This window comes from Nicotiana tomentosiformis, chromosome 3 (assembly GCF_000390325.3).
Source record: "Nicotiana tomentosiformis chromosome 3, ASM39032v3, whole genome shotgun sequence".
NCBI classification, from domain to species: Eukaryota; Viridiplantae; Streptophyta; class Magnoliopsida; order Solanales; family Solanaceae; genus Nicotiana; species Nicotiana tomentosiformis.
In genome coordinates, this window is record NC_090814.1 from 135159386 (window position 1) to 135175901 (window position 16516).

The 16516-nt window shown below is 32.8% G+C and overlaps 2 protein-coding genes across 4 annotated transcripts; both read left to right on the forward strand.

Moving 5' to 3' along the window:
- The first annotated feature begins 380 nt into the window (after positions 1 to 380).
- Positions 381 to 5329, forward strand: LOC104113742 (uncharacterized). Of its 2 annotated transcripts, XM_009624004.4 has the most exons (7): positions 381 to 535; positions 671 to 767; positions 1364 to 1410; positions 1487 to 1593; positions 2823 to 2857; positions 4379 to 4461; positions 4936 to 5329. In XM_009624004.4, exons 3-7 carry the CDS (start codon positions 1408 to 1410, stop codon positions 4945 to 4947), a joined length of 240 nt encoding a protein of 79 aa, XP_009622299.1. In that variant the 5' UTR covers positions 381 to 535; positions 671 to 767; positions 1364 to 1407; the 3' UTR covers positions 4948 to 5329. The 2 variants fall into 2 exon arrangements, with proteins under 2 accessions (XP_009622299.1, XP_009622301.1); XM_009624006.4 differs by lacking the exon at positions 4379 to 4461.
- Positions 5330 to 8822: 3493 nt separating this feature from the next.
- On the forward strand, positions 8823 to 12710 carry LOC104113745 (uncharacterized). 2 transcript variants are annotated; one of them, XM_009624009.4, is made up of 6 exons: positions 8823 to 9367; positions 10224 to 10485; positions 10575 to 10611; positions 10738 to 10843; positions 11102 to 11212; positions 12342 to 12710. In XM_009624009.4, exons 1-6 carry the CDS (start codon positions 9173 to 9175, stop codon positions 12456 to 12458), a joined length of 828 nt encoding a protein of 275 aa, XP_009622304.1. In that variant the 5' UTR covers positions 8823 to 9172; the 3' UTR covers positions 12459 to 12710. The 2 variants fall into 2 exon arrangements, with proteins under 2 accessions (XP_009622304.1, XP_009622305.1); XM_009624010.4 differs by having other exon boundaries at positions 9051 to 9367; positions 10224 to 10437.
- Positions 12711 to 16516: the final 3806 nt, after the last annotated feature.

Sequence of the window (16516 nt, forward strand, 5' to 3'; positions counted from 1 at the left end):
GAATTATAGGCCAAAAATACTCTTTTTGGTTAATTTAAAGCACCAAAACTGCTCATAAATATATTTAAAGGATCATTTTTGTCATTCTCTCCCAAAATTTCCTTCCACTTTTTGTACATCAAAATCAACTTTGTATTGTTAGATTTAGCAAAAATTATATATAAAAAATTAACACGAGCTCACATCTAGAGGTGTAGTTTCTTCATTTTTTTGGTCAATTTTTTATATTTTGCATGTACAAATTTTTGAGGTGCAATTTCTTTTTTTTTTTTCTTCAAAATCTATTTCTGGTGTGTAAAATTTTATGTTGTAATTTTGTGGATTTGATGGAATTATAGGCCAAAAATACTCTTTTTGGTTAATTTAAAGCACCAAAACTGCTCATAAATATATTTAAAGGATCATTTTTGTCATTCTCTCCCAAAATTTCCTTCCACTTTTTGTACATCAAAACCAAACAAAGGGGATCTTTTTCTTTCCATCTATTGTTTCCAAAGTCTAGCGATCTGAAACTCCCGCGACTCTCTCGATTTAGGTAATCCGCCTCTTCAATCTATTTCCCCCTTTTTTTCTGTTTAATTACATGTTTTGCCGTGAAATATAGTTAAACTTTTTATAGGAAGTTCGCATGATCTTCATTCTCTTTGCACTTTTTGTGCTGTCATTGTAGCGTACGGTGTAGAAATTTGTGCTATCAGCTTTATCATTGAAGGAGAGTCAATTGCTGAAAGTCAACAGTGATTGTAAAGGGCCAACTGATAAGAAAGGTTATTCCTTTGCTATTGTATAGAAAAGTTCAGTTATAATTTCTTGTTCTATAATGCTCAAAGATATGGGATAAAGGGAAATATTAAAATTTTGGTCTCACTAAACTTTGATTACTGCTATGTATGGGATGTAGAGTTGGGTTGTGTTTGTTCTCTTGAGAAAAAGAGAAGTTCTTTAATAAGGAGAATTATTGGTTGGAACACAAAATTGGGTTGAATTTGGAGGTTCAAAAGTGAGTTAAATTTTGTTGGAGTCCATTCGCACATGTTATTGATTTCACAGGGGTAATTCGTAATAAGATAGAGATGTTATTGATTTGTGCTTCTCTTACATTGTTTATTTTGTAGTTTATTTGTAAGGCCACTCTATGAATGATGTCAAAGTGTAGTTAACACTTCAATTTTGAAATATACATTTCCCAAATGTGGTCGGAAAGTTGTTCACTGGCTTCCTATAGTATTAATTTGTTTCATCAATATGAGGTTGTTGTGCTGAATGATTCAAAAATAAAACGAGGAATTACTACCATTTTCTCAATTGCATTGTATTCCCTTTTGTGTGAGGGGAATCTAACTGATGTTTCTTTACTTTGTAGAGTTGGTGGAAGCGAAAACCGATTAAGACAGGAAAAGTTCAGATATGGTGAGTTGCATTGGAATGCGAATTCTGTTATTGGATGTGTAAATAGACACTAATACTTTTGTATTGGTATTTTCAGTCAGCGCTCTTTAATTTCCATTCCTTTTTGACGGTAGTGCTGTTATGGATTTGTACATGCACTTACGTGAAGATGCATTTTCCAGCTCTTCTTGAACAGAGAACTGGGTAAGTCTCCATGAAATTTTAACTACAATTTTCTTGAGAAGTTATTAAGTAGTGGGTGTCTATAGCTCAGGTGACAGGATATGCTATTGATGTCAATCTTACCTACGTTTAAACTTGATATCCATGTAGTGCTGCCGTCATTATTTCTTCCGCTTGTATGATATTGGTTCTTTTATTTTCTCTTTCCTTTAGATTTATGGTTGTTTGGGACTGTGGTGTAGCAGTTGTTGTTGTTGTTAGTGGTGTTGTCGTATTCCTTAGATTTATGGTTTGAGAAGATCTTCTTGTTCTGGTACATTTCTGGATTATGCTCCCTTTATTGCTTTGAACTGGCAATCTTGTTCTCTAACTTGGTGCATGTGGGCCGCAACAACCATTTAGCCACCTTCCCTCCTTTCTCCTCTGTCACTTGCCCCAATCTCCATTATTAGATGGGTGGTGGGAGGGGACAGGAGAGACCGGTAAAGGATGGAGGAAATCTGCCATGAAGTGAAGGTGGTAGTGAAAGGGGCACATACATGTCAGCACAAAATATTTCTACGGAACATCCCCTTCAATGTTTTGGATAGGCTGTTGCGATATTTCACATGCAAGAAAATATTTGTGGCCCTCATTTTTACTTCTTCATTTACGAACAAACCTCTTAAAAGCTGTAGGTTTTGACATGGTGTATGTACTTAGGCTCAACATTTCTACTGTTGTTTCATGTGAGGACACATTTTTCCTATTTTTTGTTTTATTTTATGTATATACATTATGGTAAGGACACCACTAATGCTTGCATTAGAGTAGACTGTCTACATCACACCCCTTGGGGTGCGGCCCTTTCCTGTACCCTGCGTGAATGCGGGATGCTTTATGCACAGGGCTGCCTTTTCTTTTTTGTTTGCATTATGGCGAAGATTCAACTGTTCTGGATTTAGTCTGTTATACTTTTCGTGAAAACCGTGGTTTCACTTGGTAGAATGACATTTCACTCGAAATTTTTCTCTTTGATAATTTAGTGTTTCTTATAGAATATAAATGCTACAATTCTGGAAAATGATAGAAGTGCATTTTTTTTGGATCTACTATGTTCTCTTGGCTTTTTATGGGCTACAACCTTAATCGTGAATGGTGGACCAATCAATAAGCTTTTCTCCTATAGCCTCATTTGACAGTTTGGAAGTGATCAACGTTTTATCTTGTATTCTCCTTTTCGCTTCCTAATTAGATACTACATATGGCAGGTTCCGAGGCTTCTTTTGGAAGGCTGCTAGAATAGGTAAAGTTATTTCCTATCATGCTGGTATTGTTGGTAGAGCTCTAATTTACTATCTGTTTTTTTTTTCCTTCTATTATGCTGCCTTGATTACTAACTTTTCTTACGTAATTGAAGTTTTCTTGGTTTGGTGATTAATAACACCGCTAGGGTGGCAAATGAGGGGGTTGGGCTGAATATGGGCAGGCCAACATGGGCCGAATCAATAAATGATCATTGCCCTACCTAGCCCAAAGTTTACTCGGGCTAAGATGGGCTAAACAATGGGTCATAGCCCAGCCCGTCCAACTTGACCCATCTTTCTACAATTAGAACCACACTCCATCTAGTATAAAGAAACCTATTTACTTATACACCTATATTCTCTAATTTTGCAACTTCCTTATAATTGTTTTTCATAATTCTTTCATTTCATGCACTGGCGATGATTATCAATATATATATATATATATATATATATATATATATATATATATATAACAATCACGTGAATTAATTTTTACTAAACTATTCAGAGCGTTTATAACTTCTTAAAACCTGATAGATATTTTTCAAGCTTTCTCTATTTAGATGGATTGTTATTGTAATTAACACATTTTCTTCTTTATTTTTAATTTTCAAAACTTGGTCAAACTTTATTTCTACGAGCAGTAACAAATTGAATACAAGTTTGAAAATAAAGATAATGTTTATTACGAGAAAATGCATTAAAATGTTAGTATTCTCTTGCATGTCTTTTTTTAAAGATAAAAAATACAGAGGAATCATTTTTGCTAGATTAATTCGAAGAGAACTTTATCGAACGGAAAGTAACACAAACTTCTCATGTTTTTGCCTTTTTGGTACTTGTATAAAAAAGTAGTTCTAACGATTGGGCAGCTGAATAAATTTCCACGCAAGCAATCTTCAGCTGTGTTGGGGCCTCTTTATTTAGGGGAGCTACACGGGTTGAAATTTGGCCTCTTCGCGGGTCAGAATGGGCTGCGAAAAAGTGATGGCTTAACTTGGCCACAACCCAAATAAACCCACGAGCTGAAATGTTTCTTGCCCAACCCGTTACACTCGGGACGGGTTAAATGGGTTTGGGCGCAAATATCCACCCCTAAACACTGCATGTATCTCTCTTCAACTGAATTGCTTGCACGTAGTCCCATTAAAAATGGAAGCGAATATGGGCTGTGGACTAATGCAGAATTGCTGCTTGAGAGAACCTACATTTGAAACTTAAAGATTAGACATCCAATGAATGGATACTATTGCACAACATGGCTAAGAATTATTTCTCGTATATGCATCATTTTGACAGGAATTGATATTTTAGGGTGTTCTCTGTCACTTGGCTGATTGATAATGTTTTATCAGCCTCATCTTTGATCAAAATTTTTAGAAGCTTCATCCACCTGACCACATGTCATTTGTGCACCTTAATTGTCTTCATGGAGGTTCCTGTTTCCTTTCGCTCCTACTTCTTTCCGGAAGCTTTTTCATAACATCTTCTGAATGGCCACCTTTTTCAAAAGTCAGAAGGCAGACACAAGATCTACTGGCCGAATGAGCGAAGTAAGAGATACTTTAAAGGCAAAAAGGAAACTATTTGTAACTTAAAGGTCAGATGTTTAGCTCTCTTATTCTTTTGATGTAAAAAGGAAATCTAGATAAACTAGATAGGATAATTAATTTCCTCCGTTCTTTTCACATTTGACTAGTGCGCTGAGATGCATATTGCAGATTGTTGTGCTACTCATCCATTGCACTCTCTGGATGATATTCTTTTATAAAATGTTCATCACATTTTCAATAAAATAGAAGTTATCTTGAACTTCTATCCCTTACCTAAACTTTGACAGTATATGTAAGTAGAGCAAATTTTTTTTTTTGAAATTAAAGAGTATACAATATTGCAAATACCTTGCTATCTATCCGAGGAAAAAGAAGGGTTGTTTGTTTAGAGAGCAAATAACAGAAAACAGGGAAATCATTTGTTCATTGTAGCATAGCAAGTAAATCTTTTGTGCTTTCATATGGCTAGAATGCTTAGATTTGACAAGATGTTACTAATATAGTGTGCTTTGATGTGGCAGGTGAGCGGTTGAGTCCTTGGGTGGCTGTGGGCTGCTTGACAATGGGTGTTTCAATAATCTTCTTTTAAGGCGAACAGTTTCTTGAAAGTTGGGAGCTAATTTACTGCTTCAGCTTGTTTTTTGCATCAAATGCCTTCTTTGATCAAACTTGAGCACTGAATTGTTGTGGCACTACTTTGATCTGGAACTGAGCTTTTGCTTGTGAGATGGTCTAGTTATGACGATTGTCAATGTTATCCATTCTGGCCTTTGTAACACTCACTCGACTTGAAACCTTAACTGGCCAAAGAATCCAAAAAATCCCATGCTGCATTATATCCATTGATGATTATGCTATGTATACCTTAATCTACATATGCCAGAACTTGCTTGTGATCCCGAAACCGTGCCACCAGGGGCGAAGCCCCTTTTTGCTAAGAGTAGTCAATTGACCACCCTTCGTTGAAATATTATGAAAAATTATATTGTGTATATACGTAAAATATTAGATTTTAGATGTATATAACATATATTGAACATTCTTTATTGGAATTTTTTTTACTTCTTTCAAGTCTGAACACCCTTAGGGAAATTTCTAGTTTTGCTACTGCCTGCCACTAAAAAAAAACTAAATCTTTTTTTTTTAAGTGTAATTTAACCTTTTGGAGCAAATAACTAGATTATTAATCTCATTCTTTCTTGACGGTTACTTGTAGTTATTTTTCAAAGGGAAAAGAGTCAAATATATTCCTTTACTTTCAGATATTGTCTACATTTAACCTTCATTATACTATCGGGTCAAATTTACTCCTACCGTTATACTATCGGGTCAAATTTACCCCTACAATCAGTAAACTTTAAAAAATTACCCCTCAGTCCGTTAGATGACCCGGAATCTCCCAAATCATTTTAATTAAGTTACCGATTCTTCTTTTTGGTCCACTATTTTCGAAATAATTGGCATTTACCTGCTTTCTGAATTGGAAAAAAAAAATAAGAGAAAAAAATATATTAAATAATACAACTGTTAATAAACAAAGTATAGTAAATTGAAAAATCTAAATTAGGTAACTTTTCTAAATTCTAAAAGTATTTATAACATCCCCAATTTAATGAATTTGTTGCACCAAATGTATGAAGACTTTGCAAGTATTAGTGATTGAAGTTGAAATTCCTCAGAGACTTTACATTGTCGAATTCCACTTTGCTTTAATCAAATGCCTACACATTGTGCACTCTTAAGTTAGTCGATCGAACTCTATACTAATCATGCAATGACAAAATATATTTGAATATACATGTACATACATGATAATCAGCTGCATATAATACACAATAAATAAACCCACTGAATTCTACGGTATGTATATGATTGAAAAAGTAAATAAAATTTTAAACCAATTCCAAACTCATTATTACAAGAAGAGAAGTGGGTGCATTGGTAATTAAAAAAAATTATGAATAATTTGTATAGTCTAGTAACTTTAGCATTTACATCAATGGAAATTTCTGAAAATAATGGAGCAAGAAAAACAACAAGTGATTTAAATAAAATGAATTTAGGAGATTTTGGATTACTTAACAGATCAAGAGGTAATTTTTAAATGTTTGCTGATGATAGGGGTAAATTTGGCCAGATAGTATAATGGTAGGGGTAAATTTGGTTGGATAGTATAACAGAGGTTAAACGTAGACAATATTCGAAAGTAGATGGGGTATATTTGACCCTTTTGCCTTTTTCAAATGATATAATTTTTTTACACTAGGCAGATTTGATTGTATCGACATTGTGATCGCATTAATTGCTTTCCTCTACTGGCCAACAGTAAGCTAACTGCCATTAAGTGCACATGATGTGTTCTCCTTTTGATTTTCTTTCTAACTTTGTGTCCTTTGTTTGTTCTTTTTTGTCTTTCTTTTTCTAATTTTGCTTCTTTTTCTGGTAATTTGGAACTTGAAATGGAAAGTTAAAGCCTGGTGCCTTTAACATGACAGAAACTAGCCAAATTATCCATAAACAAAGGGCTTTCCTTTCTTGTATTCTCCAACTTCATTCTTTCTCTTTTACCAAATTGGTTTACTTGCCTCAACGTGCGGCTACGTGCTCCCATTCTTGCCAAGAGAATCCGTCTTCAACTACTTTCCCATATTGGCCAGAAAATCTCCATACGTTGTGTTCTTTCTGCCATCTCCTTGGATGCCTTGTGCTAGGAAATAAATGTCATGTATATGTATTTATTGGTGTGGTGTAAATAATGGATGCGAGTATGTTTTTACCCTTTTACCATTTATTACTTTTTTTTTCTTCTCATTTTGCAATGTAATACTATAAGATATTTTAAAACCATTATTTGTGGTTCAGTAAGGTATTAATGTAATAGGAGTAGAAGATAGTTGGGTGCCTTGACAGCCTTCAGTTAGTCATGAGAACGGAAACTTATTTTGTTTATATTATAGATGTTAGTTTTTTCGTTTCAGCAATTTGATGTTTTAATAAAATTCCAGTGTTAATCAAAGGCTAAATATAATTATTTTTGTAGGAAAATAATTTTTTAAAGACATTTACATCCGTTAACTAGGAGCATGGTAGATTTGTATTTCTCAACTTCTGAGTTACACGAATTAACTATTTATTTTAGGAAAAAGATTCAAAAACATTTTTTGAAACTAAAAAAAATTCAATTTTGTTTAGTTAGAAAAAGCAAAATTTGATTTCCCGAAATTAGATCTCTATCCAAAAACAAGCAATGCTTTTGAAGCAAAAAATCAGAATTAATCCTGACACACAAGTTTTCTCAATTTTTTTCCCCGAAGACTTCTTGAATAATTAGCTTTTCAAAAACTCTCCTAAATTTTCTTTTCTTTTTCCTCCTTTTAGGGAGGGTGCGACTTGGTTGTGATCTACGTTAGATCTATAGAAAACAGATCAAAATTATCATGATTACTCTTTTGAATATATTTACACTCATAGGCCTTAGATACAACACCATAGAACATGAACATTGAATGCAAAAAGAGGTTCGACGAAGTGGTCTTAGACTCTTTAGTTAAAGCTACTAGTATGAGTTAGGTAAGTAGGTGAACTCTCACTTCCCAGCCAACCCTATATTTGTACGATATATCTTTCCAGGATAGACTTATATACAGGGACAGAGGCACAAGCTGACCTATGAGTTCGGCCGAACCCAATAAATTTTGTTCAAACAGTGTATTTAGTATTTTGAATTCATAAAATATGTATAATATTAAATTTAGAACTCAATCATTAACACTTGAAATCGTAGTTTCAAAATCCAAAACTCATAAGATTGAAATCATGGCTGCGCCTCTGCTTATATATGGTTTCCAATTGCATTAATATTAGAGGCAGATCTGATCTAACATATAACATGTGGATGAGAGCTCGAGTTGAAAAGCAACATCTTTCTTCCAAGAACATATCAAATATCCTCAATTTTAAGTTAGGTTGGATGAGTTAACACACGAAAACAAACACGTACATACCCAAAAAAAATAAAAATAAAATAATATATATATATATATATATATATATATATATATATATATATATATATATATATAGTGCACTTAAATTGCAGTTCTACCTTTATCTAGCATGATTTTTTTATTTTTTTTACCATCATATGGTATCCAAAACCAATTAATTCGGATTTGTACCTCCTATCAGAATTTTTTGCATTCTCTAACAGGATAGAGAAATCCTATCATATACAACATATAATATTCGGATGCCATACGAGCTAGAATACAAGTATATAGATACTCAATTACATTTACTGCGGTCCCATTTGATAATAGCGTGTTTGACTTTCTTTTGTTGTTGCCAAAAATACTTTTGAGAAGAAAGCAGTTTCTAATAAATAGAAAAAAGTAGTTTCTTTTGAAAAAAAAAAAAATATTTTTAAAAAGTACTTTTAAAAAAAAAATATAGAAGCACTTTTTAAAAGATTAGTCATATATTAATTGTTGCTCAAAAGTTCTTTTAAGATTAATTAGTCAAATACAGATTGATTTCCACCAAAAGTATTATTTTGAAAAACACTTTACAAAAAAAAATTCGTTTCAAAATAAGTTGATATTAGAAATTTGACCAAACATATTGCTATTACTGGTTCCAGCAAAGTCTTAATTAGTCTTAATTTTTCTAGCCTCCCCATATTCCTCCTTTTAAATTCCTCCTCCAAGTTAGCCATGAATTGAGGCAGATCACTTTGTTATTGGTGCAAGAAAGAAAGTGATGGAGGGAAAGGTTAAGGCAGTATCAAAGGAGTTAAACAATAATGGAATTCATTTTGAAACAAAATTGCAGCAGGAAGAAGAATCAGTAACACAGGATATCCAAGTACAATGCGATGACAAAATCAGTGAAGAAGAGAAGAACAAGATTCGCCTTATGAGAGCTCTTGTCGAAAAGCAAGATCCTTCATCCAAGGTAATTGAATAGTATTCTCTCTCAATTCGTTTGACTCGATATAAATGTTTTTAAAAAAAAGACTTTAACATTTATAATCTTAAACATGTCGTTAACATTTGTATAATTATAGTAAGACTTTTGAAATTTATAGTTATAATAATATTTGTATGTTGTAAAAGCTTTTTATTAAGGAAATATAAAAATTTATCAATTTTTAAACAGATTAATAAAAGAATATTACTATTAAGCAAAGTGAAAAGCAAGGACTCACTCTTTATTAGTTCTCTTCCTTCCGTTTACAAGTAAAACATCAAGATTTTTCTATGTTAAAATGATCAAGTGCAAGAGGTTTTTAAGTGTACCGCTTTTATTTAAAGGAATGAGATGTTGTGGGTCTTGGAAATATTCACCTTAGGAGCAGGCGTTTGCGCATGTATTTGGCGTAATGTTTATTTTTCTAAATTACTATGTTAGAGGTAGATTCAGAATTTAAATTCGATGAGTTCAATATTTAAGTTTCTTAGCGTTAGTATGTTTAAATTATGAGTTCATAACTATAAATTTTGCAATTATAATGAATTTTTATACATAAATTTATGTTTCGCGTCGAAAGTACTGGGTTCAGGTGAATTTTGTACCACCACTCTACATCCGCTTCTGGTTAGAGTTAGACCCATCAGTATTCTTGATTTATTCCATGTTGAGCTCCTATGTTATATTGTTCATGCAATTGATGTACCTTTCTGGCCAACATTAATTGAAAACTCCTTATATGGTTTTGAACCATCCTCACTTTATAAGCTAATTTTTGGATTGAGTTAGGTTCAAAATCCATTTTGTAATTCATTTTTTTTTTTCCGTCAATTGTTTTCAGGAAGTAGATGATTTTGAGATAAGAAGGTTTCTTCATGCTATGGATCTGGACGTGGACAAAGCTTCGGCAATGTTGTTGAAATGCCTTAAATGGAAGAAACACATTGCACCAAATGGTTCTATTTCAGCGAGTGAGGCTCCAAATGAGATAGCACACAACAAAATGTTCTTGCAAGGAGTGGACAAACAAGGACGCCCTATTGCTGTCATTTTAGGTAGCAGACATTTTCAGAATAAACTAGGTGGTCTTGACGAGTTAAAACGTATGATTTTTGTTTTCTTTCTCTTTATTCCGTTCTACGTACTTGGCCTGCTACTTAATTTATAGTCAAGACTTTGTTTTCATTTACAGGATTTGTGGTCTTGGCTTTAGACAAACTGTGTTCAAGGTACACTATCTAATTAATTAATATAATATTCTCACTTGGCAAATTTGCCTTTTCAAAGAAGCAGTCGAGATCATGCAGCCTTAATACAGTAATTATTTTTATTTTGGGATTTTCTTGATTAATCAGGACCTCACCAGGTAGGGAAAAGTTTGTGGTAATTGTGGATCTCCAAGGTTTTGGCTATGCCAACAGCGATGCTCGTGCATACATTTGGGCTCTATCCATTTTACAGGTTTAATTATCTATTTTCGTTGAGTTTAACTTCTATATACGGACAATTGTAAGCTCATATGAATTAGTAACCTGAAAAACAAGGTAGCTTATCTAATAAAAATCAAAACATTTATAGCGTAAAAGTACTTGACACTGCAAATATATATATATATATATATGAAATCCTTATAATTTTTTTCCTCTGTAATTGTCATGGGAAAACGGCTCACCGTATTCTAGTCCATAATCTTGAAGTTTACTATACTATTAATTGCAGGACTGCTACCCTGAAAGACTTGAAAAGATACTTGGAGTTAAAATTCCTTACCTATTCTGGACATTGTGGAAAATTGTGTCTCCTTTTATTGATAACAAGACCAAAAAGAAGGTGAGACTCTACTAAGGTTTGATGAAACAATGCTAGAATTTAGTCAAGCTGCAGTTAAGCTATTGGTTAAACCCAGGGGCGGCTCAATGGTAAAGCACCCCCACATCTAGGGGCCCAAAATTTTCTGATACTGTATTAAATAGTTGTATTTGTATTTGATAAATTTTTTAAAAAATATTTAGTATATAAAAAAAGTATATTTTTCATAAATAAGGGAACTATGAGACCAATAGAGATAATTTGGGAATAACAATAGTTACTTACATGTGAATATTTGTTTTGCATCCTTTATATATTATCATTATTATCGCATGACCCACGTTAATTTTATTACTTTTCTTTAAACTGGTTTTTACTTAATCTTTTATATTCCTTTTCAAACTTATAAGTCCACAGTCTCATAAAATATTCTGTCAAATATGATAGTAGAAAGCAATTGCGAACTCTTTTTTTGTCAAGCTTTCCCGGAATTGCACCAAAAATATTGAAACAGCAAAAGTAATATATCAAGTTATCCATGACTATTTGTTAAACCAGGTTTAATTGTTCTATACTTTTCTTATTACTTTGCATCTAATTTTTTTTTATATATATCTTTTGTTTGTAAGTATATGTATTACCTTTTTAAATTTATTAAAATTTTAATATGTCAACAAGAAAATATGAATCCCCATATTAAAAATACCAAAAAAGGAGAGAAGAATTGAAACTTTAATACAGTCTCCAAAAATAGGAAGAATTTATGGTAGATAAACAAATCACTAATATAATTGAGATAGAAGAGAATGAAATCCAAGAAGAAGAAGAAGTTGGTAAGAGTTTAACAAAGATCTTTTAGAAAATTAGGAAATCCTAAAAGAATTGAATAATAATCCTAGAAAGTAGAAATATATATAATCCTAGTTAAGAAATCGATTATAAATAAATTATTAAAAATTACATCTCAAAAAGCTAGAAAAATTAACTTTAAAATAAAAATTTATTAAATGAGTTTTTAAATATGAAAAAACTTAGGCCCCCTCGTTGAAGTTTGGCTTTAGGCCCCGGATACCGTTGAGCCGCCCCTGGTTAAACCTTGTATTAGATTAATTATCTTTACAAAATTAATTTTTGTCCTTCCTCTCATCAGATCATGTTTGTGGAAAACAAACGACTAATGACAACTCTACTTCAAGACATTGATGAAAGTCAGCTGCCAGAGATTTATGGAGGAAAAATGCCATTAGTTCCTATCCATGAAGCCTAAGCAAGTAATTATTTAGAGCTCCTTTTCGAGGAGTTTCAACCTAATCGATATGGTAATTACTCTCGAAAATAAGACAAAGTTTGTAACTGCGATTAAACATTTATATACATTATGCATTCATAAATACTTAGCTTTTACATAAAAGAGAATTGAATTATTCTCCCCTAACGTTATGATGTAATCAGTAGCAAAGCCAGAACATTTCCTAAGGGTATTCAGACTTGAAAGAAGTAAAAACATATTCTAACAAAAGGTGTTCAATATATGTTATATACATCTAAAATCTAATAATTTACTTATATATACAATGTAATTTTTCGTAATATTTCTGACGAATTTACCACCCTTAGCAAAAGGTGGCTTCGCTCCTGGATGTAATACACTGTCGAGGTTATACATCAAGTATGCATATGCTCAGTGACATAGCTAGGAATACCGTCAAGGGTGTTCAAATTTTAAACAATTCAATATTTTTTTTGTCCATGAATAATGTATCAATTTTTTAAATCAAACTACGCAATATTTAGCTAAACCATAAAAAAAAAAACTTTTAATAGAACTATAATTTTATAAATTAAAATTAAAATAACAAAAAGACAATGTTAGAAAATTTACTGATAAAAGTAAACATAAAACCAAAAGTATGAGAGAGTCGAGAAAGTTTGTAGTTTGTAGAGCGCTTTTGTTGAATAAATTTTTGTAGGGCTTGATTTTTAAATTATAAAATTTATTTAAGAAATAACATTTAATTAAAATATTGCTTTTAAGGTTAGTTGTTTTTTTCTACACAAAATTTAAGTTTTAAGATTTATTTTATTAGAAAATTCTTTAGAATGAAAAAGAATTAAATAAACCACACATGGTAGTCTTTATTTAATTTTGATAAATAAAATAGGCAGAACTTTACCCCGTAAATAACTTATCATTTTGACTTAGATATGCAGTATAATTATGCTGCTCTGGCTTACAGCTCATGACACTGTCATACACGATTGGCCTGCATGTTTAGACAGAGTAATTAAGAACTACAATAGTTTTCTGAAGTCGAAAAAATTGAAGACATAAATCATATCCAACATAATAAAAGTTATCGTAACAATTACAATATAAGTTTCCCCATCCCTTTCTTATTGTCCATCTTTTTCATATTGCAATATAAATTTCTTGTTCCACCTTCATTTTGTCTCCTTAACCAATATGACGTATATTTTTACATAAAATTTTCTTCTATCACCCCCATTCTAGGAGAAATATGTGGGCCTGGATCAGGCTTAAAATGACGAAGCCAAACATTTTTGTTTCCTTTTATTGAATATCAGATAGAGTTACAGCAAATATCAATACACTATGTAAGTTGTAAGCTCAAATCTGGAAACATTTCTTACTTTCACAAAGTAGGTATAAAGACGGTGAATATACTATCATCTCTAGACTGAGTACGTTGTTGTTATTGTTGTATGTAGCTCAAATTAGTTTTATGAGTCAAAATTAAATAATTTAAAAAATTAATTTCTGATTTTATCAGTAAAAAATAAATAAATATTTGGCAAGAATTTCATGATCAACAAACACTAAACGCCGTGACTAATTAATTATGCTTAATTTAGACAAAAGATTAAATGACATCCAAATTTAATTACTTTGTTTATATTAGATCTTCCGTTTCAGCAATTTGATGTTTTAATAAAATTCCAGTGTTAATCAAAGGCTAAATATAATTTTTTTATAGGAAGTTAATTTTTTAAAGATATTTTACATCCGTTAACTAGGAGCATGGTAGATTTGTATTTCTCAATTTGTGAGTTACACGAATTAACTATTTATTTTAGGAAAAAGATTCAAAAACATATTTTTGAAACTAAAAATCAATTTTGTTTAGTTGGAAAAAGCAAATTTTGATTTCCCGAAATTATATCTCTATCCAAAAACAAGCAGTGCTTTTGAAACAAAAAATCTGAATTAATCCACACATACAACTTTTCTCAATTTTTTTTCCGACGACTTCTTTAATAATTAGCTTTTCAAAAACCACCCTAAATTTTCTCGTCTTTTTCCTCCTTTTAAGGAGGGTGCGACTTGGAAATGTATGTCAAGGCGGAAGACGTTCACAATAATGAGGTTTTGCAAAGTAAAAATATCCCTCAATCATCGGGTGGTTATTTTGGAGTAGTTTTAGCTGAACAGGTTTCTGGTGAAAGAGTTTGGCCTGATCTAAACTTATCTCCACGGGTGAATAAGGACCGATGTAATAACCCGACTTGTCATTTTAAGAATTAACGTCTCGTTTAACGACTTAAAGTCACAAGCAGCTTTGTGATGTGTATTATGACTTGCGGGTATGGTCGAGTTTGGTTTTCGGAAGATTCAGAATTTAATTGAAAGAACAATTCTTATTTTTGAAGGTTAAACAAAAAGAGTTAACCGGAGTTGACTTATTTGTAAATGTCCCCAGAATAGAGTTTCGATGATTCCAATAGCTCCGTATGGTGATTTTGGACTTAGGAGCATGTCCGGAAAATTATTTGAAACTACATAGTTCAATTAGGCTTGAAATGACTAAAATAAAAACTTAAGGTTTGACCGAGGAGTTGACTTTTTGATACCGGGGAGTCTGTTATGTCATTTATGACTTGTGTGCAAAATTTGAGGTCAATCGGACTTGATTTAATAGGTTTCGGCATCGAATATAGAAGTTGAAATTTCTTAGTTTCATTAAACTTGGATCGGGGTATGATTCGTGGTTTTAGCATTATTTGATATGATTTGAAGTTTCGACTAAGTTCGTATGATGTTTTAGGACTTGTTGGTGTAGTTGGTTGAGGTCCCGGGGGCCTCGGATGAGTTTCGAATGGTTAACGGATAGAAATTTAGACTTAGAACAAAGGTGGAAACCTTCTGTCATCCGATGCAACCGCACCAGCGGAAATGGCTCGTAGGTGCGATCTCGCAAAAGCGAGAATAGGAGCACAGAAGCGGAAAAGGGAGAGTGGAACAGTAGCCGCGGGTACGGAGGAAAATTCCGCATCTGCGTGACCGCAAATGCTCACGAGGGATCGCAGAAGCGAACTGCTTCTCGCAGAAACGAGTCCGCAGAAGCAGTCGTTTAATCGCAGAAGTGGGAGGTAGAGGGACCTTGGCAAACCGCAGGAGCGGTAGGTATTCCGCAAAAGTGGAACTGCAGATGCGATTAAATGTTCCGCAGAAGCGAAAACACTGGACATGCTACAAAAACAGAAGGGTCCGATATTTTTGCCATTTTGGTATTTAAACACATGATTTTGGGCAATGTTTCAAAGAGAATTCACGGGAAAACTTGAGGTAAGTCACTTGTGATCATTGTTAGTCAATAATACTAGATTATCATTGAGTATTTGGAATAAAGAAGGCCTTGTCCTATGCTGGGTTACTTTTCCATCTCTGTTGTTGTTTTAAGGTTTTAAATATGTTGTGTGGAGTCTTGGGCTATTTGTTGAGAAATTTATTAATTTTGTTATATCTTTGGGATTGGTTGTGGCCTATGAGAAAATTGTGATATGAATTATTGTATTGTGTTGTCGTGATCATATTCAGTGTTAAAATGTGAAATATTATTCTGTGGAGTTGTTCACTCCCGGATATTTTGTTAGGTTTTTGTGCCCATTATGGTCGAGCCATTGGCTCCTTATTATGAAAAATAATGTAATGTTGATTTTCGTGGCAAGTTGTAACATTTGAGCACTTGATGTGCAATTTGTGATATGTTATAATATTTGAGCACTTGAGGTGCAATTTATGAGATGTTGTGATATTGGCACGTGATATTGTTGAGAGGTTAGTTCGGGTGGTTGCGCGAGGTTTCTGCCCTGCTTTTGTTACTATTGATATATGCACATGTGGCGTGACAAGGCGGGCTATATATGTGGGTTTGCGCATGTGGCGAGACAAGGTGGGAATATTTTTATGCACGTGCGGCGAGATAAGACAGGCATTTACTTTATTATTGCGCACATGGCTAGACAAGGTGAACTATGCCGGGGATTGATTTGTGATGTCTTGTGACGGCTTGGGGACATTGTTGT